The sequence below is a fragment of the Lynx canadensis genome, chromosome B4 (genome assembly GCF_007474595.2).
Source record: "Lynx canadensis isolate LIC74 chromosome B4, mLynCan4.pri.v2, whole genome shotgun sequence".
NCBI classification, from domain to species: Eukaryota; Metazoa; Chordata; class Mammalia; order Carnivora; family Felidae; genus Lynx; species Lynx canadensis.
The window spans coordinates 55176237-55189819 of NC_044309.1; the positions used below are offsets into that span (position 1 = coordinate 55176237).

At 38.9% G+C, this 13583-nt stretch overlaps 1 protein-coding gene across 1 annotated transcript in view; it reads right to left on the reverse strand.

The window, feature by feature from the left end:
* Positions 1 to 13583, reverse strand: part of ST8SIA1 (ST8 alpha-N-acetyl-neuraminide alpha-2,8-sialyltransferase 1) — a 154573-nt gene that overhangs the window by 48732 nt on the left and 92258 nt on the right. The window contains exon 4 of the mRNA XM_030322087.1: positions 2567 to 2659. Coding sequence (XP_030177947.1) covers positions 2567 to 2659 — 93 coding nt within the window. The remainder of the gene's footprint in view (positions 1 to 2566; positions 2660 to 13583) is intronic.

The window sequence follows — 13583 nt, forward strand, 5'->3', positions numbered from 1 at the left end:
GCACAATATAGAATACACTGAAAGTACATACTTGGTGAAATATAACCTTATGCCAAAAATTAGATAACTTAAAAATGATCAAGGAAACAATGATGGATTTTTTTTTTTAATTTTTTTTTTCAACGTTTATTTATTTTTGGGACAGAGAGAGACAGAGCATGAACGGGGGAGGGGCAGAGAGAGAGGGAGACACAGAATCGGAAACAGGCTCCGAGCCATCAGCCCAGACAGAGCCTGATGCGGGGCTGGAACTCACGGACCGCGAGATCGTGACCTGGCTGAAGTCGGACGCCCAACCGACTGCGCCACCCAGGCGCCCCCAATGATGGATTTTTAAAATACTTCTAAAGGATATTTAAACAAAACTATTTGAGGCCCAAGGAATTAGAAGCAGTATGTTGATGAAGGGGTAACCCCATGAACAGATCCTTGCTGTCATCTACCTACAAAACTCAGCAAAGAAAGGAAGCGAACAATAGCAGTGAATTTGAACATCCAATACACTCTGCTGCCATATTAGAACAACCTCTCTTCTCTGAGCCCATAACAAAGCACTCAGAAGGTAAGCGTGACTTCCTGCAAAGCCATTTCTAACCTCGCGTCTCAACTGTCCTAACTAATCTCTTTGTTCTGGGTGCAGTCAAGAAGAATGCACTTTATATTCACTGAACAACAATTTGTGAAGAAGTCAGATCTCATGTTATGCATTCTTACCACACACACACACACACACACACACACAAAACAGAAGCCCAAGGAAACTTTTGGAGGTGATAGATATGTTTAGTACCTTGAGTGTAGTAGTAAGTATCATTAGTGTATGCATATGCCCAAAATCATCAAATTATATACATTAACCATGCAGGTTATACCTGCAATTATACCTCAATAAAACTGTTTTTTAAAAGATAAGAATGCACTCTAAACAATATATACTAACAAAGGCTATAGCAGAGTTCCTTGCTGAGAATTTCTTATAAAGAAATCAATAATGCTATCTTCTCTAACCTTATTTTTGCTACCATAATTATGTGTCCTCCTATACATATATTTATTTTATTGAAAGACAATAAAAGTATTGTTATAAAAATAAATATTCACATGGATTGAATTTCTTAAATATGAAAAATGAAACTATAAATGCACTAGAAAAATACAAGATAATATTTTTTTATGGAGGGGATGTGGATAAGGAGGATCATCCAAAGAAAGATTTAAAAATAAAGCCATAAAGGAAAAGGAAATTTCATTGCATAAAACGTGTTAAATTTTGAAAGGACATAAGTTAAAAGATCTATGATACGCTAGAAGGAAATATTTGCTACATATACGGCAAACATATCTATAATATTAATAGTTAATATCTATCATACAAACCATTCCTATAAATCAACAGGAAAATATTTTTAAAAGAAAAATCACACAAAATGAGCAAAAAATACAAGCAGGCAATTCACAGAGGAAATACTAATAATCAATACCCACTCAGCCTTTGCTGTATTCAGAAAAATGCATATTAAGTAAAAAGTAATATATCATCTCCCACCTAACAAACTGCCAAAAACTTGAATAGTACATAATGTCGTTTTTAGTATTGGGAAACAGGTAGTCTTATCGTTTACAAAAGAGAAAGTAAATGGTACATTTTAGAAGGGTGATTTCACAGTATCTGTCAAAATTAAAAATTGTTGGGTTGTATTTCTAAAGATCTATTGTGTGAGAATGCTTACTGTTAAACCCAAACAAGCAGGTGCAGCATTACTTATAAAGTGACACACAGGTGCTAGTCACTTGGATAGGACTCCTTTAGATTACAACTGGCTGAGCCCACAACATCTGGGCATTTCAGTCCTAATTGCTAGTTTTCTGTATGGGAGAATATGAGGCAATGTTGGATTCCTCTTTTCACAGGGATTGAGTCATTCTCTATAATGAATAATCCTTGGAGAAACAGCCCATAGTGTACTGACCGGCTTCATCAACTAGAGACCAACCCACCAAAGCTTCCACAGCAGCTGTCAAGATCTCTAGAATTGATTTGGGAGCAAGAATTTTCCATCTGAGTTCCCAAATCTGATTGATTGTAACATAGTATAAGATCATCGCATGATTAAAAATTCCTGTGCATTCTAACAATATTATTATGTTCATGCATACATGTACAGTAGGTTGGTCATTTTTTGTTTTTATTCTTTAACAAAACCAATATTAACTCAGTTCACCAATCAATGCCAATCAACGAGTTGGGACAAAAGCCAAGAAGTTGGAGAGTAGTAGGAATGAGTAAGCAGGCTACTGCTTCTTTTGAGCAAAACAATGAATTTTCATGTTATTTCTACCACCTCTAAAGGAAAGAAACGGAGTCCCAGAAGAAGCATAAAATAGTGTTTAGATTCCCATAATCCTGCTTAGTTTATTTACAATTCTCTCCTTCATTTTTCCTGCCTGTCCAGATGGGTTTCTTCTTTATTTCTCAAACTGAATTATGTTCACTGTCTTTAAGATGTTAAATACCTCAAAGGCCTTCCTCTTTAGTTCCTCACAAACAAAAGTCATAAACTCTTACCTTTGCCGAATTATGCTGGGGTTAGCTGTCACTAAATGACTTTTGGATCCAACATCTTTAGTGTATTCACTTGACAAAGGAGGAAGATTGCATCTAGAGAAACAAAAACATTTTAGAATGATTTACAAACTTTTAAATCAAGTCTGTTTTCATGACAAATGGGAATTTTACTAGGTCTAGCTCAGTTCAAAAATAATCATTTTTATCACCTCTCCCTTTTAATAGTCATTAGATGACTAACTATAACCATCTTCAAAGTGCAGTCATAAAAACTAGTCCAAGAAAATGTCAGCTAGAGAGTTAAGTGATCTATTAAAAAAGAGACATTAACTATTCCATTCAAAATATTTTTGAGGCGGTAGGACAGGAAGTATTAGGCTTCAAACTGGAACTCAAGAGGGTGTGGTACATGAAGGACACAGGACTACAGTGTTCTCTGTATACCCCAAAACCTCAAGACACAGGTAAGAATTGTATTTGCTTATGGTTTTTCTTTATTTTCCCAAATTCTAAATTTTACAATGTACATTCAGAGCAAACTCTGCCATCTAAATCAATATATGCCCAATGCATGTGTTGACTACTGGTGAACACATAGTGATTTGTTATCTAAAGAAATGCACTGATTCTCCACTGTCCCAGTTCAGCCAAGGGAAAGAGTACAGGTGACGGTTTCCTGGTGACAAAAATAACTCCCCTCCCTCACCACACACACACACACACACACACACACACACACACACACCACCCCAGCAGCGCCGGCTGCTTTCCTTGGCCACAATGTCTTATGAATGTTTACAATGGAAAATATGGCAACTGCATATCCAAATTCCATGGCTTTCTACCAGGGGAACATTAGGCAAGTTAATTCATCTGCCTGGCCTCAGTTTCCCCATTACACAAAATGAGGATAATGGCTTTTCCTTTCTAATGAGGCTGTTCTAAGGATTACAGTAAAAAATGTGTAAGAAGTCCCTAGCTTGATACCTCACACATAGTAAAAACTAAAAAATACCATGTATCAGAAGTATATATACATATAACTAAATATATACATATTATTTATGAAGACCCTAAATGAATCTGTACTTTACATTAGGTTTTCTTTTATTACTCTGTCCTACTTTCTCCTCTCCACCCATAGCTCTAACTTGACTCCTACCACATCAGGGCATGTCTAACTTGTCACTATTTCAACAAACTAAAACTTCATGCGTTTGTAGTGAACAAGAGCTCTGCCATTCCCCCATCTACTAAATTTGCCCTACAAATTTCCCCAGGGCATGGAATTGTCCATGCACCCACTCAGCTGATCAGCTCAAGTTCCTTGATGTTATCTTGTATTTGCTCTGTGACTCCTACCACATCAGGGCATCCTGGGTGGAACTTGTCTCAGTTGATTTGGAATGTTCCTTTCATCTGCTCTGCAGTAATGAGATATTGGGTTTTCAGGCAGCTACCCACAGATTAATTGGTCAGGCAGTTGGTGACTTTTGCTGAGTGCCCACTGAGAACAAACACAATGGTCACTGTAAGCGGGTGAAGGGGAAGCCAAGTCACAGGGCCTCCGCCTGAGATGTCTAGAGCCTAGTGGTCACACCATATCTCGTGTGGTTTCTGAGAACCCTTGTGGGGGAATGAGCTTAAGCATTACCAACCAGGCTCATCCGGCAATGGTGCTATGATCTTGAGATTTAACTGACCTTTGCAAAGATGAAGGTGATTTCAAGGATAAAACATAAGCTAAAATTTGGGCATTTATCTCGTAAGGAAGATTTGATCTTGATAACATTTTAGAATCAAACATGTTATAGAAAAACTGTAACCTCTGAATACCGCTGGGGAGTTCAGCCAACTTGTTTTGACATTATTAATGACACATAGCAGTATTTAATTCCCGTAGGTTGACCCATGGCTCCTATGTCTGGGTTCCTTTATACCTTCTGTCACATAGTAAAAGCTCAAGAAAAACTCCCGGATACTGATTGTCAAATCCTACAACACAGGGAAATGCTTAAAACAATTAAGATAACCTTTTAACATGCATTTCTGGAAAATAATGACACTGTATTTTGGTGTAAGTATCTGCCTTAAGTTCTTCTGGGTAAACTTTCTCTTCAAGTGCAAATGTCTGTGGCACTTCCTTATAGCTCTTTTCTTAGAAAAAGCACACTGTAACTTTAGCTCCTCAATTCCTAAATTGATAATTACATAGATTTACAAAGAAGGCATATTTAATACAAATTGTTTCTAATAAGGCTTAATTGTGTAAAAGTGTTTCAAAATTTGTATTATTGTTTGTTGGCACAATTAACAGATATTAATGGCTAATGTGTCTTGGTAACCGTGCTCATGATCCTGAAAGATTGATCACAGAATTGATGAGAAATGAATATTCTTTGAATTGGGGAGTAAAGTGGTTGGGTTTGGTGAAGAGGAATCTTTAAACAGAAAAAAATCATAAAAGTACTTTTAAAATGTCACACATATCATTCATCATCAGGGAAATACAAATCAAAACTACAATGAGATATCACCTGACACCTGTGAGAATGGCTAAAATCAACAACACAAGAAATAACAGGTGTTGGTGAGGATGAGGAAAAAGGGGAACCCTCTTGCACTGTTTGTAGGAATGCAAACTGGTACAGTCACTCTGGAAAACAATATGGAGTTACCTTAAAAAGTTAAAAATTGAACTACCCTATCATCCAGCAATTGAACTGCAAGGTACTTACTCAAAGAATACAAACACACTAATTCAAAGGGATACACCCTGATGTTTGTTATGCATTATCTACAACGATAGCCAAACTATGAAAACAACCCAAGTGTCCATCAACTGATGATCAGATAAAGAAGTGGTAATCATATACATAATGGAATATTACTCAGCCATAAAAAAGAATGAAATCTTGCCATTTGCAGTGATGAGGATGGAGCTAAAGAGTATTGTGCTGATGAAATAAGTCAGTCAAATAAAGAGAAATACCATATGATTTCATTCATATGTGGAATTTAGGAAACAAAACAATCGAGCATAGGGGGAAAAGAGAGAGACACAAACCAGGAAACAGACTGTTAACTACATCGAACAAACTGATGGTTACTAGAGGAGAAGTGTGTGTGGGAATGGGCTGAATAGGCCATGGGGATTAAGGAAGGTACTTGTTGTGATGAACACCAGGTATTGTGAGGAAGTATTGAATCACTATATTGTACACCTGAAACTAGTATTATAATGTATGTTAACTAACTGGAGTTTAAATAAAAACTTTAAAAAATGTTATACATAATTAAGTATGCAAAATACACATTTGAGCCTAATTCCAAGGTACCAAAATTATGTTACCCTCACTTGTATCTCTGAGCCACCCAAATCATCTCCAAGATGCAATTACCATTACCTCTGGCTTCCAGACCTTCCAGATAAATTTTATTCAACAATATTATTTTTTAAGTGTTGTATTGGGTTATAGAGCAAACATTTACTTTGAAAAACAAGAAATAGGGGCGCCTGGGTGGCTCAGTCGGTTAAGCGTCCAACTTGGGCTCAGGTCATGATCTCGCGGTCCGTGAGTCCGATCCCTGCGTTGGGCTCTGTGCTGACTGCTCAGAGCCTGGAGCCTGTTTCAGATTCTGTGTCTCCCTCTCTCTCTGCCCTCCCCCGTTCATGCTCTGTCTCTCTCTGTCTCAAAAATAAATAAACGTTTAAAAAATTTTTTTAAAAAAAAGAAAAACAAGAAATAAATTTTTAGCACTAGAAAATGTACTTGAAGAGGGCACTTGTGATAAGCACTGGGTGATACATATAAGTAATGAATAACTAAATTCTACTCCTGAATCCAATATTACACTATATGTTAACTAACCAGAATTTAAATTCAAACATTAAAAAGTAACAAATAAAGTAAAATTTTAAAAATGCACTTGAAAATACCTAAGCAAAGAAAAGTGTGATATTGTTATATCCTAATACTGAAAAAACACTTTGAAGTAATGTGGTATATCCCTGTGTGCAGGTAAGGCTGTTTTTGGATCTGTTCTCTCACTATAACTGTCCCTGCACCCTATAGTCTAATACCAGACACACTACATGCTTTCTAATCATATGTACTCACTAAATATTTAATTTTGAACATATGATACTACCTCAATTTTCTCAGGGTGCCCAAAAATTGTGCATGAAGCAACCATTTCTAAGTAGATCCATAAATGGTCAAATAAAAATAATTTATAAACAGATTGTCAACCTTTAATTACTCTCATATTATAAACCATAAATGAGGCTTTTAAAGAATTTAAGTGCATTATGAAAATGGCCCTATTCTTTGCAGGTGTTCAAGACGGTGGCATAGGAAGACCCCATACTCATCTCCTCCCCTGGGCACACCAATTGCTATAGCATTATAGCAATTATAGAGCATATCCCTAAGGAGAAAAGTACTTGAGCCCCAGATCATGCACCCCAACCCCTGGGACCTGCATCAGAGAGACGAGGCCCCAAAATGTCTGGCTTTGAAAACCAGCATGGCTTATACCCAGAAGACCCAAAGGACTATAGGAAACTAAGACTCCCATCTTAAAAGGGCTCGTGCACAGACTCATTTACCCTGGGAATCAGCACGAAAATGGCAAGTTGAAAAGCACCTTGACCATATGTGAATGAAATGCACGGGCTAATCTTAAAGCATCTGCCAGAAGGGCAAGGGTCTGTTGGAACTCTCTCCAGGAATGGAGGTGATTCCACGGGTTATTTTTGCACTCTCCTACCTTGCCGGCACCACTTTCCCTGAACTGGTGCTCCAATTCCCTCCTTTGATATAAAATTCCAAACTTAGCAGGCATGAATCCTATTGTTCCTCTGCCCTGTCAAAGCCTGTGGAAGGACATGCTCCAGTCTGGCGCTGTCTTGTAGACCCTTGTCTCCAAAGTCAGCAGCTGCATGCAGGACACACAAAGGATGCCCCTCAAACACCTGGCTCTGGGCCAAGGGGAACTTGTGTATCTGGGCCCCACAGGTCTTAAACAATTAGAGAAACAGTTCCTGGCAGGCAACCAACCCCAGGTCACTGAACAGACAGCAAACTAAAACAGATCCCCATCTTCCTGTAACCATTCTTTGAAGACCGGGACACATAACTGTTTGACATAATACATAGACACAAACACAGAGTGTCAAGCAAAATGAAGAAAAGAGGTATATTCTTCAGTTGAAAGAACAAGATAAAACCCCAGAACAAAATCTTAATGAAATGGAGATAAGTAATTTACCTGATAGAGTTCAAAGTAATGATCACAAAGATGCTCACCAATCTCAGGAGAGTGGATGAACACAGAAAGAATTTCAACAAACAGATATAAAATATAAGAAAGTACCAAACAGGGGCACCTGGGTGGCTCAGTCAGTTAAGCATCTGACTCTTGATATTGGCTCAGGTCATGATCTCACCATCTGTTGGACAGAGCCCCATGTCCGGGCTCTGCGCTGGCAGCATGGAACCTGCTTGGGATTCATTCTCTCCCTCTCTCTCTTCCCCTGCCCCACTTGCTCTCTCTCTCTCTCACACAAAATAAATAAACATTTAAAAATTTTTAAAAAAGAAAATACCAAACAGAAGTCATAGAGTAGAAAAATACAATAACTGAACTGAAAAATACACTAGAGGGTTTCAACAACAGAGTAGATGAAATAGAAGAAAGTATCAGTCATCAGGAAGGCAGGACATTGGAACTCACCCAAACAAAGCAGCAAAAAGAAAAAAAGAAAAAAAGAACTTTGAAGTGAAGATAGTTTAAGAACCTCTGTGACAACATCAAGTAGATCAACATTTGCATAATATGGGGGATACCAGGAGGGGAAGAGAAAGGGACAGAAAATTTACTTGAAGAAATGATTACTGAAAACTTCCCTAACCTGGGGAATGAAATAGACATTCAGATTTAGAAAGTCCAGAGAGTTAAAAAAAAAAAAAAAAAGATACATCTAGAGACGCACACGAGGACACATTATAGTTAAAATGTCAAAAGTTAGGAGTGCTGGGTGGCTCAGTCAGTTAAGCACCCAACTCTTGATTTTGGCTCAGGTCATGATCTCATGTTTGTGGGATCGAGCCTTGTGTTGGGCTCTATGCTAACAGAGCAGAGCCTGCTTGGGATTCCCTCTCTCTCTCTTCCTGTGTCCTTTCCCTGGTCTCTCTCTCTCTCTCTCTCTCTCTCTCTCTCTCTCTCTTTCAAAATAAATAAACTTTTAAAAAATATCAAAGTTAAAGATAGAATCTTAAAGCAGCAAGAGAAAAACAACTTAATATATATAAGGAAACCCTCTTAAGACTATATTCAGACTTTCAGCAGAAACCTTGCAGATCAGAAGGAAATGGCATGATATATTCTAGGTATGGAAAGCAAAAAACTGCCAATCAAGAAGACTGTACCTGGGGCGCCTGGGTGGCGCAGTCGGTTAAGCGTCCGACTTCAGCCAGGTCACGATCTCGCGGTCCGTGAGTTCGAGCCCCGCGTCAGGCTCTGGGCTGATGGCTCAGAGCCTGGAGCCTGTTTCCGATTCTGTGTCTCCCTCTCTCTCTGCCCCTCCCCCGTTCATGCTCTGTCTCTCTCTGTCCCAAAAATAAATAAAAAACGTTGAAAAAAAAAATTAAAAAAAAAAAAAAAAAAGAAGACTGTACCTGGCAAGGTTATCATTCAATTGAAGGAGAGATAGAGGGCTTTCCAGACAAGCAAAAACTAAAGGAACACCACCAAACTGGCCTTACAAGAAACATTAAAGGAACTTCTTTAGGGCACCTGTATGGCTCAGTTAAGTGTCAGACTTTGGCTCAGGTCATGATCTCATGGTTCATGGGTTCGATCCCCACCTCAGGCTCTGTGCTGACAGCTCAGAGCCTGGAGCCTGCTTCAGATTCTGTGTCTCCCTCTCTCTCTGCTCCTCCCCTGCTCATGCCCTGTATCTCTGTGTCTCTCAAAAATGAATAAACATTAAAAAAAAAATTCAAGGAACTTCTTTAAACTGAAGAGAAAGGGCACTTATTAATAACAAGAAAACATATGAAAGTGAAATTTTCATTGGTAAAGGCAAATATATAATAAAGGTAATGGACTAGTCATTTACAAAGTTACCATGAAGGTTAAAATATAAAACGAGTAAAAATAATTATAATTACAATAATCAGTTAAAGGATACACAAAATAAAAGGATGTAAAACATGACATCAAAAACAAAACACGGACAGAGGACTAAAAATGTATGGCTTTAGTATGTGTTCAAACTTAACTTGCTATCAACTTAAAATAGTCTGAATATATAGGCTGATATATGTAAGCCTCATGGTAGCCACAAAGCAAAAACTTACAGTAGATATACAAAAGATAATAAGAATGGAATTGGAACATAACACTGAAGAAAGGTATCAAACCATATGGGGGAGAGTACAAAAGAAGAAACAAAGAGGAACTAGAAAAAGCCAGAAAACAATGAACTAAATGACAAAAGTACATACCTACCTATAATTAGTTTAAATATAAGTGGACTAAATTCTCCAATCAAAAGACATAGAGTGTCCATCAATGGATGAAAGGATAGCGATGCCTCGGTGCTCAGTTGGTTAAGCATCTGACTCTTGATCTTGGCTCAAGTGATGATCTCACAGTTTGTGGGATCTGCGCTGACAACATGGAGCCTGCTTGAGATTCTCTCTCTCTCCCTCTCTCTCTCTGCCCCTTCCCTGTTCTCTCTCGCTCTCTGTCTCTCCCTCTCTCACAAAAATAAGTACATAAAAACTTTAAAAAATGGATGAAAGGATAAAGATGATGAGGTATATACATACAATGGAATACTAATCAGTTATAAAAAAGAATGAAATCTTGCCATTTGTCACAACACAGATAGACCTTGAGAGTATTACCGTAAGTGAACTAAGTCACAGAGAAAGACAAATGCTTTGTGATTTCACTTATATGTGGAATCAAAAACACAAAACAAACAAAACAAAACAAAATTCATAGATGGAGAAAACAGATTGGTGTTATTAGAGGGGACAGGGATGGGAGTGGGAGAAATGGGAACAGGGGGTCAGGAAATACAAATCTCCAGTCAGAAAATAAATAAGTCATGGGAGTAACATAGAGCATGATGACTATAGTCAATAATTACCCTATTGCATATTATGTAATTTTTATATGGTAATGGGGAAATGAGACTTATTGTGGTGATTGTTTCAGCGCATACAAATAACAAATCATTATGTTGTACACCTAAAACTAATGTTAATTATAGTTCAATTTAAAAAAAGAAAATGGTGCTATTCTTGAAATTAAATCAAAGGCACATGCACACATCGCTCTAACTCTTTGAATTCTTAGTCCTCACCTCTCCCATTACTTTATGAACATTATGCTTAATACTGGGCTATGCACCCTAACCACAAACACTCATTAATTCTGAATTTGAATACAGCAATGTTGATGGCCTATAATGCAGTCTTAGTCTTGTTTATTTACAATAAATAAATATAGATAACCTCCTAAAATGCTTAGGTCTAGTCTTCAACACGTTAAGTTTAAAATATGCATCTTCCTAAATGTAGTGACACACACATATACACACTTAGGAATAATATAAAAATACATTTATTTTACTGCCTCCTGCCAGATTATACTAAGGCCTCTTGAAATCACTTAAATTCCCTGAATCTGTGAGTATAATAACCACTCCTCCTTGTTCCTTACATAGTTTTTGGAAAGAGCAAATAAACATACTCAAGAGGAAGCTGAAAATATAAACTAGACTACACAAACTGTTACAATTACATGCTATTCATATAATCACAGATAGAACCAGTTTCCACAGTGGAAAGGCTTGAGGAATTGTCCACTCCAACTCCCTCATAAAGACTGGCAAACTGAGCCCCAGCAAGGATAAATGACGTGCAGTAGGTCACAGAGCTAGTTTGTGGCAAGGGCTTGTCCTCCTCTTCCCCACTGTGTTCTTTGCTGGCTCCTCAGCCTCTCCCTAATGCCAGTGCATTGAAGTGGGTACCTGAGTTTGGCCCCAGGGCCTTTGCTCTTCCCATGAACCTAAACAGTGGCCACTCCCATAGCATAAATATCTCTCCAGCCTCATCTCACTGCACTGTGGCAGCACTTGGCATCTTTTCCACATGAAAGCCTCAGAAAGGCTCTTCCTGTCCCCAGGGTGAAATGGAGAGAGGGCTCACTCCACACACCACTTATCAGAAGGTTCCTGATCCCTCACCCTCTGTCTCTGAATTACCCCTATCAGAGCCCTAGCACATCTCTAGGTTCTAAATACAAGACAGAATAGTTTTGGTTTTGTTTTTAATGTTTTTAATGAGTATTTATTTTGAGAGAGAGGGAGAGAGAGAGTAGGGGAGAGGCAGAGAGAGAGGGAGAGAGAGAATTCCAAGCTGGCTCCATGCCACAATGTGGGGCTGGAACCCACAAACCATGAGATCAAGACCTGAGCTGAAATCAAGAGTTGGATACTTACACAATGGAGCCACCCCGGTGCCCCCAAGGCAGAATTGTTTAACGTACTGTTTCTAGACCCAGCTAAGGCCCAAACAAAGCAGGAGCTCAATAAATAGATGCTGTATTGACTTGAATTATGAGAACTACATTATTATTTTCTACATTTTCTTATTGTTTATATATATTGCAATAATAATAATAATTGCAATGGAGAGGAAAACATAGTCCTACACTGGAAAAACTATGGCAGGGCGCATCCATGAAGGAAAGACAGATATAGAAGAATCTCCCCACTGTGCTACAGGCTTCACCAAAGATAAAATGTCTCCTAAGAAGCCCAACTCTCGTTCTCTGAGTGGGAGTTTGGCCCTCCCCCAGGTACATGGCTTCCCCTGAAATACTCACAAGGAGTGCTTTCATTCTCCCTATTCCATTGAGCTCAGAGGTGGTTTAGTGTACTCTCAGCCACCTTTGACCATTTCTAGACCATTATTTATTTACCCTTAAACATGAACACAAAAACCAAATCCCATGCCACTGTTCCCCTTCCTTTACTCAGCTTCTTCCTTCCCTTTGTGTTGCTGTAGGCCTCCACCTTCCTGGCCCTGGAGCCCTCTGGCACATGGGTGATAGTTATTCCTACTTCAGGGAGACTTTGGGCTTTGGGGTCCACCTGGAAGAATCTCCACAATACAGCTTCAAAGTTCCTACACTTCTGCAGTTACATGTGTCTTCTTTTTCTGCCACATGTCCTATCATCCTCCAGACAAACTGAGTTCTGCCATCATATACTCCAGTGGGCCACTCTTTGACATCGGTTCTTATGATTCCATCTCTCCTCCATCTTTGCCACCACCCACTTCCTTGGGGCTCTGAATGACCCTGTCCTTTGGCCCCGTTTGGTGCCCTTCGTCTCTTGGTCATGCTCCTCAAAGCCCACTTGCTAACTAGCCCAGACTTCAAGGTGTATCACCTCACACTTTCTCTAGCCAGGATCCTCCATGTTGTCACTCCCCATTCTTCCTCCCTCTCAGCCACACAATCCCAAACTCATGTTAATCCAATCACTTGCTGTCTTCACTCCTGGTCAAAATCACCCACAAGTGCAGGTTGGCACCGCTACAGGTTGATGGTCTCTAGCCCTGGCTGGCTGCATCTTAGCAATTCTTTTACATGGCCCTGTAGAAGCCTCCTATTTTCCCCTTGAAGTGACATGTCACCACTCAGTCCCTTTACCAAGCTTCCTCCCTGCACAAAAGTTATGACCCCTCCTTCCTTCCAGTGTTCCTAGCCAAACACACACCATCAGATCCCTCTTCAAATCCCACTGGCTACTTACAAACATTTTTGTGAAAAACAGAGAAGAAAAGGGTGTAGAGTGTAATGAATAAATGAAAATGTGTATTCACAGTCAATTTTTAAATCAATTTTTAAAGTTTTTGTCGCCTGACTGTATAATCTAACACAAAAGCTCAGTGTTTCTACTTTTGGGTTTCCCCATGACCTCTGAACC